The 13,528-nt window shown below is 42.8% G+C and overlaps 1 protein-coding gene across 1 annotated transcript; it reads left to right on the forward strand.

Moving 5' to 3' along the window:
* Positions 1–9,783: 9,783 nt before the first annotated feature.
* On the forward strand, positions 9,784–10,604 carry LOC129458098 (transmembrane epididymal protein 1-like). Its single transcript, XM_055233666.1, is given in 2 exon segments — positions 9,784–9,994; positions 9,997–10,604. Coding segments are annotated over 2 exon segments (819 nt in total).
* The last annotated feature ends 2,924 nt before the right edge of the window (positions 10,605–13,528 follow it).

The following is a 13,528-nucleotide window of genomic DNA, read 5'->3' on the forward strand; positions in this document are numbered from 1 at the left end:
CTCTGTACACTCTCTTGGGCAGCACTGTCCAATACAACCTTCTGCAGGGATAAAAGTGTTCTCTACCTGTGCTGCCCTATAATATAGCAGTCACTAGACACATGCAGATTTTGAGCACTTGAAGTGTGGCTAGCGTGACTGAAAAACTGAATTTTAAATTTTATTTAATTTTAATTAATCTTAATTTTAATGTAAATAGCCACATGTGGTTAGTGGCTACCAGAGTGGACAGCGCAGCTCTAGGGCACCAAAAGGAGTTAGCTGACCCAAAATTTTTGTAATCATTATTGTCATCGTCTTACCAATTTGCCAAAGCCACTTCCTCTCCCAACCCCTTGTCCTCCACTTGCACTTCAGTCCATGCAATAATGGTGTAATTGCGATGCCACCATAACTTAGAAATGAAATGTCTTCTTTTCCCTGGCAAGGAGGTTATCCATGCATTTCTCAAGTGTGAGAGCAACCTAGTCCCAGAATTCTATCTTCAGGGCCACTCTTGATATCTGTTACTCTATCAATCATTGATCTAGAATTGCACACTCAAATGGGGTAAAACTGTTAAGTGTTAACTAAAGGAGTCATTTAAAACAGTGTTGGCAGGAAAGCTAACATACCCAAGGGTTAGCGACAGTGAAGAGGCACTAACCACACCTAGGCACAGGGAAGCAGCTGACTAGACCTGAGGGGTAGCTCTAGCTATAGAAGCTGGCCTCCTGCTGGAGCTGGGGCCCTCTGTAGGTGATGCAAACAATCTCTGCACTCAGCAGAAAGGCTACCTGGGAATGGATACATCAGACCCACTCTCCTCCTGCTCACCACCCTCCTTCCGCCTTCCTGTGCCTTCCTTTAACAAACCAACCAGAGGCCAGAATGTGAAGAAGGTTGTTACTGCCATCCATAAAGTACAGCCTCCAGAGGCATAGAGGGTGGGTAAGGGTGGAGGGTGGTTCTAGAGTAGCAAACAAAACATTTCTCTGTTTGTGCTACTACAGTAGCTCACCCATGTTTGAACTATTAAGAAAAAAGTCTGGACAGATGAGGCCTGGACTCTGACCTTGTGCTGATTCCCCACAGAAATGCCACCTGTGATTTCCTGGTGAAGGCAGCTGGTCTTCCCTCTCCTGGAGCTATTTCCTAATGAAATCAAATGAGTTATAAACATTAATGATGACAAACACAGTGAGGAAAACTTAAGCAACCAAAGTGGGACAAATTAAAAAGGTGATTTTGAAAGAATCTTATAGTAAAACATAGTAACAGGCAGTTTTCTATGACATGTCTAGAGATGATTCCTTGTACCTACCCCACAAAAAAATCTTGTTATTGAAATCCTCTAAAATGCATTCTACACATCACTCAGCATGATACTCTGTAATTCTAAATAATTCTTTAATACAGGTTTGTATATGTAGTGTGTGAGTATGTGTGCTACACTTTTAGCAATATTGTAAGCTCTGTGAGGACAAGATTACGTCACCACAATTAGTAAATTCATATTTACTGGATTCCTGAGGGCCTTCTTGCTCACTGGAGCATTTCATGATGCTAGACACAGTGGTAAAGGCTGTGCCTGCGGCCCCTTGGGACTGTGGGATGGTGCATCTGGGAGACAGGCGTTGGGGAAGTCTCACCATGGAGTAGATAGGCCACAAAGGACCTCCTCGGCTCTTTTGGTCAGTCTGAGTTTCCCCCACAAAACAGCTTTCCTGGTACTCTGTGTCCAGATTCTGGAGCTGTCTGGCAGTTCTGCTAATCATTCACCACCTTTGGCTTCTTTCTCAGCTACTGTGGGCAGTGTGTCTGGTTTGGGATGGGTGATTCCTATCTTCAAAGTCCTGAGATCAGGATGTTCATGTTTTAAATGAACAACACGTAGCTTTGATGCCTGGCCAAAGAGGGGGACTGGACACTACAGATAGAAGGTTATTTTGGGGCTATTCATTCTGCATCCATATCATTTTCAGCCTCAAACATCTGGTGTTCCGGTGCACACTTCTGCCCTTCTCCTCCTCTGACTGTCGACACGCCTGTTCCAGTTGTCAGGAGTTAAATAGGGTAGCCAGAAGATGAATGGTATTTGTTTGTCCCCCACATCTACTGCGTCCCTAGACCCACTGTCCCAAAGGCAGTAGAAGTAATATTACTAGTGAACAAATTCAGCCCACCTGCATGCCTGCAGTCCATTCTAGGTAGAACTAGGTTACTCAGAAGCAGGCACTGGTTCTTTGCTGATGGTAAACACTTATGGGAGCATTGGAGTTCACTGCACCAGGGGCCACTTTTCCTCAGGGCAGTTCAGTGATTTCCCAGAGCAAAGGCAAGAATCAAAGAGAATCCCAACCATTTCTCCTCCCTGGTCTGCTCCATCACAAAGTCACACCCACAGCTTCCCTTGTACCTCCTCTCCCTAAGCATGCAGCTCTTTGAAGTTTTCTGGATGTTTTGACCACTAGCTAAAAGAAGACAATTGTGGGGTAATAAATACTCTCTTTTTATGCAACAACCCTGTTCTCTCTCTCAATTTAGAAAACACATTTCGAAGCCGTTCCTTCCTCTAATAGAAAAAACGCTTTGCTAATTAAGAGAAAACTGGGATCAAAACCCTGATCTCCTAATTTCCAGTCAATCTTTTTTTTCCATTTCATCACCCTGTCTTCCTAAAGCTGGGTTTCTACAACAAAATGTCAACAGTGGTTATCATCAGGTTATGGGATTGCAAAGTGTTTCTTTTTCTCTCAGTTTTGGCTTCTGTATTTTTCCAGATTTTTCTATAAGGGTTATGCATTAGCTTTGCATTAGCTTGGATGAACTAGCTGCACTAACAAACAAATGCAATAATTTCCATTCCTTAATTTTAAAAAAGTTAATTTATTTATATATTCATGCATAGTCCAAAATGAGTGTTCATGATCTGCGTATAAGCCTCCTACAATGAGTAATCCAGGAAATCTGTCCCTTACGTCTTGGAGCTCCTCCATCCTCAACAAAATATGACTTTTAACTAGGCTGGGATATTCTGTATTAAGCCAGAAGAAAGAAAAGTAGCATAGAAAAGTATGTGAGGGAGGATTTTATGGATAAGAACAGAAAGTAATATATATCACTTCCTTCACACTTCATTGGCTAGGACTCAGTTACAAGCCTGCATCTAACTGCAAGGAAGGATGGCAAACAAAAGAAGAAAAAGAAACAAATTCTATGAATTGCTAGTCAGTATATGCCACACTTGTATATAGATTAAAAAAAGGTTGAAGTTAAAATGGAATAAGGAAGTCAAGTCCCTCTGGAAAGCAACCTTACGCTCTCTTCCCTACAGTATTTTCACATGCAAATCTCCATTCTCCCACTGGCAAAAAGTGGCCTCCACCCACCAGGGTATAGAGAGATTGGATTTTCCTGATACAATCATGTGTCACTTAATGATGGGGATATGTGCTGAGAAATGTGTCATTAGGTGACTTCATCATTGTGCAAACATCTTAGAGAGTACTTATATAAGCCTAGATGGTATAGCCTCCTACACACCTAGGCTAAAAGGAATAGCCTATTGCTCCTAATCTACAAACCTGTACAGCGTGTTACTGTGCTGAATACTGTAAGCAATTGTAAAACATGCTAAGTATTTATGTATTTAAACATACCTAAACATAGAAAATATACAGTAAAAATATGGTATAAAAGATTAAGAAAAATAGTATACTTGTATAAGGCACTTACCATGAATGGAGCTTGCAGGACTGGAAGTTCTTCTGGGTGAGTCAGTGAGTGGTGAGTGAATGTGAAGGCCTAGGACATTACTGTATGCTTTTATAGGACTGGCAGTGCAGTAGGTTTGTTTATGCCAGCATTACTGTTACAGGACCAACAGGTTCATTTGCCCACTGTGCAGCAACAGATCAATATGCCAACACAGCAGGGTTTGTAGCAGAGAAAGAGTTTAAGGATTGCAGGGCAGCTGAGTGAGGAGATAAGAGAAACCCTCAAATCTATCTTCCTGAGGAATTTTGGGCTGAAGTTTTAAGGAGACCATGGAGGGCAAGAGGCTGGAAAATTGAGGTAATTGATTGGTTGGGGTAAAGGTGATGAAACCATCAGGATGTAGAGACTGAATTCTTTAGTGAGTCGGTTCTTTGTGGGGTCTTTCGGACTAGCTGACGTCAGTAGTTTCACTGATATATAGGACCTGAAAGAATATCTCAAATGAAAAAAGTAATGTTTCACAATGCTCAAGTTGTTGCTTGTAGAGCAGTTAAGGAGAACTACAATCCAGGCTCTGCATGATTCTGGGGCAATAGACAGCAAAAAACTATGAGGAAGCAGGTCAGAGAGCAAGCTCACCTAATGATTAATGCTGAATGTGCTGCAAGCTTGGTTTATTTTTATTTCTCCCCCTTCCTTCTTCCCTGATTAAATTTATAAAATTTATATGGATGGTTTCATCACCACAAACACGTGAGTAATGTGTTAAGCTATGATGTTGGACAGCTATGATGTCAATACATGACAGAAATTTTTCAGGTCCATTATAATCTTATGGGACCATGGTTGAATATGTGGTCCATCATCATTATGCAGCACATAATTTTATTAAGTAAGTGTGAGAAATATTTGGATGAGATGGGATTAAGTGGGGACATAACTTGGATGGGAGAGAGAGCTCAGAGGCAGCGCTGTGACCTAGGTGTAGACTCTCCTTGTCTCCACTGGGGGTGTCAGCACACAGATGCTGTCTCTTTGCCCTACAGCATTGCTTGTATCCTGAGGACAGATGATACAAGATGTGGAGGATCAAAGTCAGCATGGTTCATGTTCTGTGATGAACTTCCTCTCCCCTAAGCACACTTATCACCCTCAGAGAAATTCCTATTCCATGTACCCTCTGTAATAAACCCAGAAATATTTGTGTGCCTAGGGATGCCTCACATTCCCTGTACCTTGTTCTCCACACTCTCTAAATGAAGACTTTCATATATTTTGGAAATTTGCCTCTTACCGAATATATGGCACCTTAGTCCATTTCTTGTTGCTTGTAACAGAATACCTGAAACTGAAAAAGAATTTATTTCTTATAGTTATGAAGACTGGGAAGTCCAACAGCAAGGGTCTGCATCTGGTGAGTGTCTTCTTGTTGGTGAGGACTCCCTGAGGAGTCCTGAGACAGCACAGGGCATCAAATAATGAGGCAGCTGTGTGTGATAGCGCAGGTCACACGTCCTCTTTTTTTTTTTTTTTTTTTTGAGACAGAGTCTCACTCTTGTCACCCAGGCTGGAGTGCAGTGGCACAATCTCGGCCCACTGCAACCTCTGCCTCCCAGGTTCAAGCAATTCTCTTGCCTCAGCCTCCCAAGTAACTGGGACTACAGGCATGTGCCACCACGCCCGGCTAATTTTTTGTATTTTTAGTAGAGACAGTCTTCACTATGTTGGCCAGCCTAGTCTCGAACTCTGGACCTCAAGTGATCACCTGCCTCAGCCTCCCAAAATGCTGGGATTACAGGTATGAGCCACCACACATGACCACCCACTATGTTTCTTATAGGGGTTATGGTTTCAGGTCTTACATTTCAGTTTTTAATCCATTTTGAATTAATTTTTGTATATGGTATAAGATGAGGGTCCAATTTCATTTTTTTACATGTGAACTTCCAGTTTTCCCTAAGACATTTATTGAAAAGACTATCCTTGCTGGGCGCGGTGGCTCACGCTTGTAATCCCAGCACTTTGGGAGGCCGAGGTGGGCAGATAACGAGGTCAGGAGATCGAGACCATGGTGAAACCCCGTCTCTACTAAAAATACAAAAAATTAGCTGGGCGTGGTGGCGGGTACCTGTAGTCCCAGCTACTCGGAGAGGCTGAGGCAGCAGAATGGCATGAACCTGGGAGGCAGAGCTTGCAGTAAGCCGAGATTGTGCCACTGCACTCCAGCCTGGGCGACAGAGTGAGACTCCGTCTCAAAAAAAAAAAAAAAGGCTATCCTTTCCCCACTGAGTATTCTTGGTTCTCTTGCTGAAGATCAGTTGAACATATATGCATAGGTTTACTTTCTGGGCTCTCTATTCTGTTCCATTGGTCTATGTGTCTGTTTTTATGTAAGACATAAAATGTTTTGATTACTATAGAGTTGGAATATAATTTGAAATCAGAAGTGTGATGCCTCCAACTGTGTTCTTCTTTCTCAAGATTGATTTGTCTATTTGGGATATTTTGTGTTTCCATTTGAATTTTAGAATTACTCTACTTCTGTGAAAAATGCCACTGGAATTTTGATAGAGATTGTGTAGAATCTATAGATTGGTTTGAGTAGTATGGACATATTAAACATTTTAATTCTTCCAATCCATGAGTATGGGATATTTTTCCATTTATTTGTGTCTTCTTCTATTTCTTTCTTCAATGTTTTATAGTTTTCAGCATACAGATCTTTCGCCTTCTTGGTTAAATGTAGTCCCAACTCAAAACATCAAAACAAATAACCCAGTTTAAAAATGAGTAAAGAGCCGGGCACGGTGGGTCACGCCTGTAATCCCAGCACTTTGGGAGGTTGAGGTGGGCGGATCATGAGGTCAGGAGATTGAGACCATCCTGGCTAACATGGTGAAACCCTGTCTTTACTAAAAATACAAAAAAAATTAGCCGGGCGTGGTGGGGGGCGCCTGTAGTCCCAGCTACTCGGGGGGCTGAGGCAGGAGAATGGCATGAACCAGGGAGGCAGAGCTTGCAGTGAGCCGAGATCGCGCCACTGCACTCCAGCCTGGGGGACAGAGCCAGGCTCCGTCTCAAATAAAAAAATAAAAAATAAAAAAAAAAATAAAAATGAGTAAAGAACCTGCATTTCTGGACATTTTTCCAAAGAAGACATAAAAATGGCCAGTGGGTATGTTAAAAGGTGCTCAACATCACCAATCACAGAAAAATGCAAACAAAAATCACAAGGAGATATCACTTCACATCTTAGAAGAGCTATAATAAAAAAGACACAAGATAATGAGTATTTCTGAAGATGTGGAGAAAAGGTAACCCTTGTACAATATGGTGGAAATGTAAATTGGTTCAGCCATTATGAAAAACAGTATGGAAGTTTCTCAAAAAATTAAAAAAGGACTATCATATGATCCAGCAATCCCACTCCTTGGTATATATCCAAATTAAATGAAATCAGTATCTCAAAGAGGTATCTGCACTCTTATGTTACAATAATCAAGATACAGAAACAACCTAAGTTGGGGCCAGGTACGGTGGCTCATGCCTGTAATCACAGTACTTTGGGAGGCTGAGGAGGGTGGATCACTTGAGCCCAGATGGATCCACCAACAGATGGATAAGTAAAGAAACACATATATAATGGTATATTATTCAGCCTTAAAAAAGAAGGAGGTCCTGCTGTTTGCAACAATATGGATGAACCTCAGCCAGCGCGGTGGCTCATGGTTGTAATCCCATCACTTTGAGAGGCCAACGGGTAGATCGCTTTAGGTCAGGAGTTTGAGACCGACCTGACCAATGTAGTGAAACCCCGTCTCTACTAAAGTATAGAAAATTTAAGCGGTGTGGTGGCATGCACCTGTAGTCCCAACTATTCGGGATGCTGAGTCAGGAGAATTGCTTGAACCTGGCAGGCAGAGGTTGCAGTGAGCTGAGATTGTGCCAATGCACTCCAGCCTGGGCAACAGAAAGAGACTCAGTCTCAAAACAAAAAACAAAACCAAAAAAAAATGTAGTACACTTTAAATACAGTAGTCCCCCCTTACCTGCAGTTTCATGTTCTTAGGTTTCAGTTACTCACAGTTAACTGCAGTCTGAAAATATTATAGTATTTTGAGAGAGAGAGAAATTACATTCACACAACTTTAATTTCAGCATCATTTTATAATTGTTCTATTTTATTTTGAGTTATTATTACTAATCTCTTGCTGTGCCTAATTTGTAAACTAAACTTTATTATAGGTATGTATATATGTATGGGGAAACCAGTATATGCAGGGTTCAGTACTAACCTATCCCAGGTTTCAGGCATCCACTGGGAGTCTTAGAAAGTATCACTCATGGATAAGGAGGGGCTATACAGACATTAATTTTTATTAAAAAAATGAATGGGGGCTGCTTTGCCTATGGAGTAGCCAGTCTTTTATTCCTTTGCTTTCTTAATAAATGTGCTTTCATTTTAAAAAATAAAAAATAATGAAGAAATAAATAAATGGGGCCAGGTACGGTGGCTCACGCCTGTAATTCCAGCAATTTGGGAGGCTGAGGTGGGTGGATCACTTGAGCCCAGGAGTTTGAGACCCAGCCTGGACAACATAGTGAGACCTCATCTCTACAAAAAATAGCTGGATGTGGTGGCTCATGTCTGTTGTCCCAGCTACTCAGCAGCTGAGGCAGGAGGGTTGATTGAGCTCAGGAGGTTGAGGCTGCTGTGAGCCGTCATCAAGCCACTGCACTGCAACCTGGGCAAGAGAGTGAGACACTGTCTAAAAATAAAAATAAAAATAAATAAATGAAGACTCTTGCCTTGGATGCAACCCCTCATATGCATCTGGCTGCTACCTAGTGCCTAGAACTCTTTCTGCCTATATGTGTTAGACACATAGTAAATGATAATTAAAGAGAGAATAAAGTTGAGGACCTAATTCACATTAAAATATAAGCAGCTTGTTGGATCTACTTATCTCAACATATCTGCATTTTAATAAAAAATTACACCTTAACATTCCAAAGTTGATCTCAAAAGGTGACATTTTACGTTCATCTACTGTTCTGTGGAAAGATAATTTGGGGCAATTGAGTGGCTTTCTTTGTGATCCCCAAAAACTGTTACAGAAGAATGAAGAGGACAAGAGCTCAGTATCTATATATGAGCACACATCCAAATGTTTATAAACTTTTATGTCTGGGAAGAATGTATTTGCTCTTAGTATATGACCCAACATATGAGTAAGGAGTCTTTTTTTTTTGAGACAGTCTCGCTCTGTCACCCAGGCTGGAGTGTAGTGACATGATCTTGGCTCACTGCAACCTCCGCCTCCCGAGTTCAAGTAATTCTCCTACCTCAGCCTTCCGAGTAGCTGGGATTACAGGCACTCTTTACCATGCCCAACTAGTTTTTGTATTTTTAGTGGAGATGGGATTTCACCATGTTGGCCAGGCTGATCTCTAACTCCTGACCTCAAGATCTGCCTTGGCCTCCCAAAGTGCTGGGATTACAGGCTTGAGTCACCATGCCTGTCCAAGTAAGGAGTCTTAAAGGATGCATTAAGGTTTGTGAGTAACCCAGGTCTTCTCTGGATAATCTCCGTGCTCAGGCACCTCTCTTTTCCTACTCTGAGCATTGAACAGGGGCAGAAGGAAGCAAGCCATGAGAGAGAGGGACAAGTGTGACCAGAAGGTCCTCAGGGGCCCAAAAGCAGAGCTCCTGAGAGCACAAATGCCCACAGGTGCATACTAAAAAATATTTATGTTTCTACTTTGGCAGAACTCGATTAGTTCCCAGTGTACTGGAATGAAATGGAACAATGAGACCCACCTCACTAAAAACCTAGGCTCCTGCCCAGAACTTTCCATTCTGTGAGACAGCAGTGGGCAGAGGCAGATGATAAAAGTAGGTATATATAGACCCAAAACTCAAAAGGCCTGTGAGGGAGAGGAGAGCAGAGAGGTCCTGAGTATTGTTCTTCATGCTTCAGTCAGACAGGCCTCTATTCCATGGGAAAGTTCATTGGTCATTTTTACCTGGGGCTATTTCTTTTCTCTTATAGACTATATCAGGCCACAGTGGTCTCCAAGGGCATGATACTCAAAGGTTGTCTCCTGTATCCTTTGTGCCCTCCCAGGAATAAGCAAAGATGTGCCAGGCTGTGGAAAATAGCCTATGGAGGATTACTAAAGATAGTGACTGGCTCCCTCTTAACATTTTATGTGGTCTTCTGTCTTGATGGCGGGATGGTGCTAATGAGCAAGCAGGTGCCATCAAGGTTCATGTACCCCAAAGAGTGGCAGCACTCACCGTGTTCATCCTCCTGACTCTCAATGGCTGTGTGGACTTCATGAGCAAGAACATGCTGCCTCAGAGGTGTGTGGGCCTAGAGAAAGGTACCCAGGTCCTGATCATCTACGAGCTCCTGCTGCTGATGGTGTCACATGTTAAAGACTCAGAAGGGGTGGAGCTGCACGTTCATTCTCTGCTCATCTTGGTGGTGTTCCTGCTGTTGCTGGTGTTGACTGCAGAGCTGTGGGCTCCCAACATGTGTCATCTCCAGCTGATGGAGACCTTTCTGATCCTGATGATGGGCTCCTGGCTGATGCAGGCAGGCTTTATTCTATACAGACCTGTCTCTGGCTATCCATGGCAGGACGATGACATCAGTGACATCATGTTTGTCACCACCTTCTTCTGCTGGCATGTGATGATCGATGCCTCATTCCTGTTGGGAATCTATGGCTTCTCTTCCTTTTGGTATCATTGTTTCAGACCCAGCTTGAAGCTGACTGGGCCCAAAGAAGCTCCGTATTATGCAAGCACTCCAGGACCCCTCTACAAGTTGCTACAGGAAGTGGAGCAGTCAGAGAAAGAGGACCAGGCTCTCCTCCTTCCAAAGAGCTCCCCCTGAGACGGGGCCTACAGTGGCTGGCACGTCGTCCACCTCATCTTCCTCCTGTGGGGTCCTTAACCACGAACATGGCACCCTCTTTGGTCCCCAGTGAAGGGAATGGCCCTGAAGGACAGTAATTGGCCCCGACTGTTGTCCCTGTAGCTGGGCCTCAGATTGCTGAGTAGATAGGGAGAGAGAAACCTGAAGAGGAGGCACAGATGGAGTTAAGTGGGAGAGGAGGAAGAGGCCCAAAGGGGTAGGAATGTGGCCAAGAAATATCCATAGCGGGAAGAAAACAATCAAAGGGAGGCCTCTGAAAGGAGGAGGGTGGAGCCCAGCAGTGATGCCCTCACCAGCTGCCTGGCCCGGTTTTTACCTAAGGAATAAAGACTTCTCACAAATCAAGATTGCAGTGATGGGTATTTCTGTTGGCCAGCTAAGGTGAAACAATGTAAACAGATAGAGTACCATTCACTTAACTCACCTGATTGAAGTAAGAAGCTCACATGTATTTTTAACTTTGGTGGATTAGCACAGTTTCAAATTCTGCACATAAAGTGAAAATTAAAACTGTTTACATCATAGTTTTTCAAGTCTCCATAAACCAAACTTTCACTAAATGCCACCACATCTCTTACTCCTGACCTCTAATCTAGACAAAGCAAAGTGTTTTTCTACTTGTTTAACCACCACTAGCCCCAGCAGCAGTTTACTACATCCGGATTTACTATATCCTACACTTGAGCCTTTCGAAATAACGCTCTCTACAAAACCCATTGGCAGTCACATTTTTACTACACAGTGTCATTCTACACTCAGCCATAAATTTCCTGCACCACTTCCACCAAGAAGTCCTCCTCCAGAAAAATTCTCATAGACTCCTTGGGTCTGGAGATCTTCAGCAACTCGTGTAAATCTGCGTTGCTATTTGCCCGTGCTGCTGATACACTCTCCTTTGTTCTGTATCTCATATTGCTCCTTTCCAGGAAGTTTTGCCCCACCAACTACAAGGCAGGCTCCTGAACAGCAGGGAATTTATCATGTCCTAGTTACCCATTTCCACTGCATGTTCCAGAAGAATATAACATTGTCCTCCACACAATTCATGCTTAATAAAGTCTCATTTGCTTCAAGCGCCTCCCTTTCCTGTCTCTTCTAAATGTAGTGTCTGCTATGTGAACTCTCGGAGAGGCAGCCACAGGCTAAGACTGCATCACATAGCAGTGGGTCTGTGTATAAAACAAACTCCACTGACCTGTTTAGGAGATCAGTTTACTCTGTGTATCATCCTTTACTGGACCTCTATGAGGTATGCCCTGTTGGCTTCCCAGATGTCTCCATTTTACATATAAAAAACTGAAGACTTCCATAGGTGTCTGTGCCCAAAGACTCATGGCTGGCCTGAGACAGGACAGGAGCATACACTCTGAAAGTCAAGCCCCTGCTTCTGTTGTCTGGGCTCAAATGACTTCTCTGCAGAGAAAGGTGGAGGAGTGTGACTGATGTGGAAAACAAGATGCGTAGAAAGCAGGGGGCAAGAAGCCCCACTGTGCATGAATAGAACACTGCAATGATCCTCAGGCCTCCTAAAGAGTATGTGCACGTCATACTTTCTGTCTCCATCCTAGGCTGCCCTGGGTGTGCAGAGGATGCTGGGCTTCCATACCCCTGGCAGGGCTAATGTTTTGGGTACAGGTCAGACTGGAGCCTGAGACAAGATGCTTCTAATCCTTCTTGTTTCTTGGGTTATGTCTAATTACTAATTACTGGGCTCTTTTTCATTATTTATTATCTGGGCTCTCATTTTTTATTGCTTTTTTTTTTTTTTTTTTTTTGAGATGGAGTCTTGCTGTGTCATCCAGGCTGGAGTACAGTGGCATGATCTCAGCTCACTGCAACCTCTGCCTCCCGGGTTCAAGTGATTCTCCTGCCTCAGCCTCCCAAGTAGCTGGGACTACAGACATGTGCCACCATGCCCGGCTAGTTTTTGCATTTTTAGTAGAGATTGGGTTTCACCATGTTGGCCAGGCTGGTCTTGAACTCCTGACCTCAGGTGATCCGCCTGCCTTGGCCTCCCAAAGTGCTGGGATTACAGGCATGAGCCACCACGCCCAGCCTTATTGCCATTCTTGAATACAGTCATGGTAAATAATGAAGAAACCCAGAAAACACTTCCTTATTGATCTTATCAAGTCATTCATATCCTAGTTCTAAGCTAAGCAAATCTCTGATAATTAGTGAATTTCTCCCAATATAATATCTCATAAAATATGTCTTGCAACTGATATACCTGCATTTGTAGAAACATATTTAAATTGAGTGTACTCCCCTCCAAAAACATTCCCAATATAAGTTTAACAAAATTCAGCAAACCTATTGTAAAATATACCTGAGAAAGAAACACTGAAACAGCTCAAGCCTTTTTTTTCCCAGAAGAAAAAAATGAGGGAGAAAATTGCTTTGCCAGCTTTCATAGTCCATTGTGAAATTAATTCAAGAATTAAAACTGTGTGGTATAGGAGCAAGCAAGTAACATAGGTCCATAAATGAACATGGTATAGCTTAATAGAGGCTCCAGAAACAAAAATATGGAATGTGAGAATTAAATACATATTATGAATGGTTTCTTCAATTAATGTGAGGAATAACTGGCTTTTTATTTGTAAAAGCAACAACTTTGTTTCAAGGTATAGGCAGGGTTTGTTCCTCGTAGATGCTCTGATATAAAATATGCTGTGCATCTCTCTCCTAGCTTCCACTGACTGCAGGTAATCCTTGGCATTCCTTGGCTTATACCTGCGTCACTCCTGTATATGCCTCCATCTTCACATTGTCTTCTCCTGTGTGTATCTCTGTGCCTTTAATCTCCTTCTGCTTTTCTCTTATAAGGACACCTGCCATTGGCTTTAGGGCCCACCCCAAATCCAAGGTGAGCTCATCTT

This window comes from Symphalangus syndactylus, chromosome 19 (assembly GCF_028878055.3).
Source record: "Symphalangus syndactylus isolate Jambi chromosome 19, NHGRI_mSymSyn1-v2.1_pri, whole genome shotgun sequence".
In the NCBI taxonomy this organism is placed as follows: domain Eukaryota; kingdom Metazoa; phylum Chordata; class Mammalia; order Primates; family Hylobatidae; genus Symphalangus; species Symphalangus syndactylus.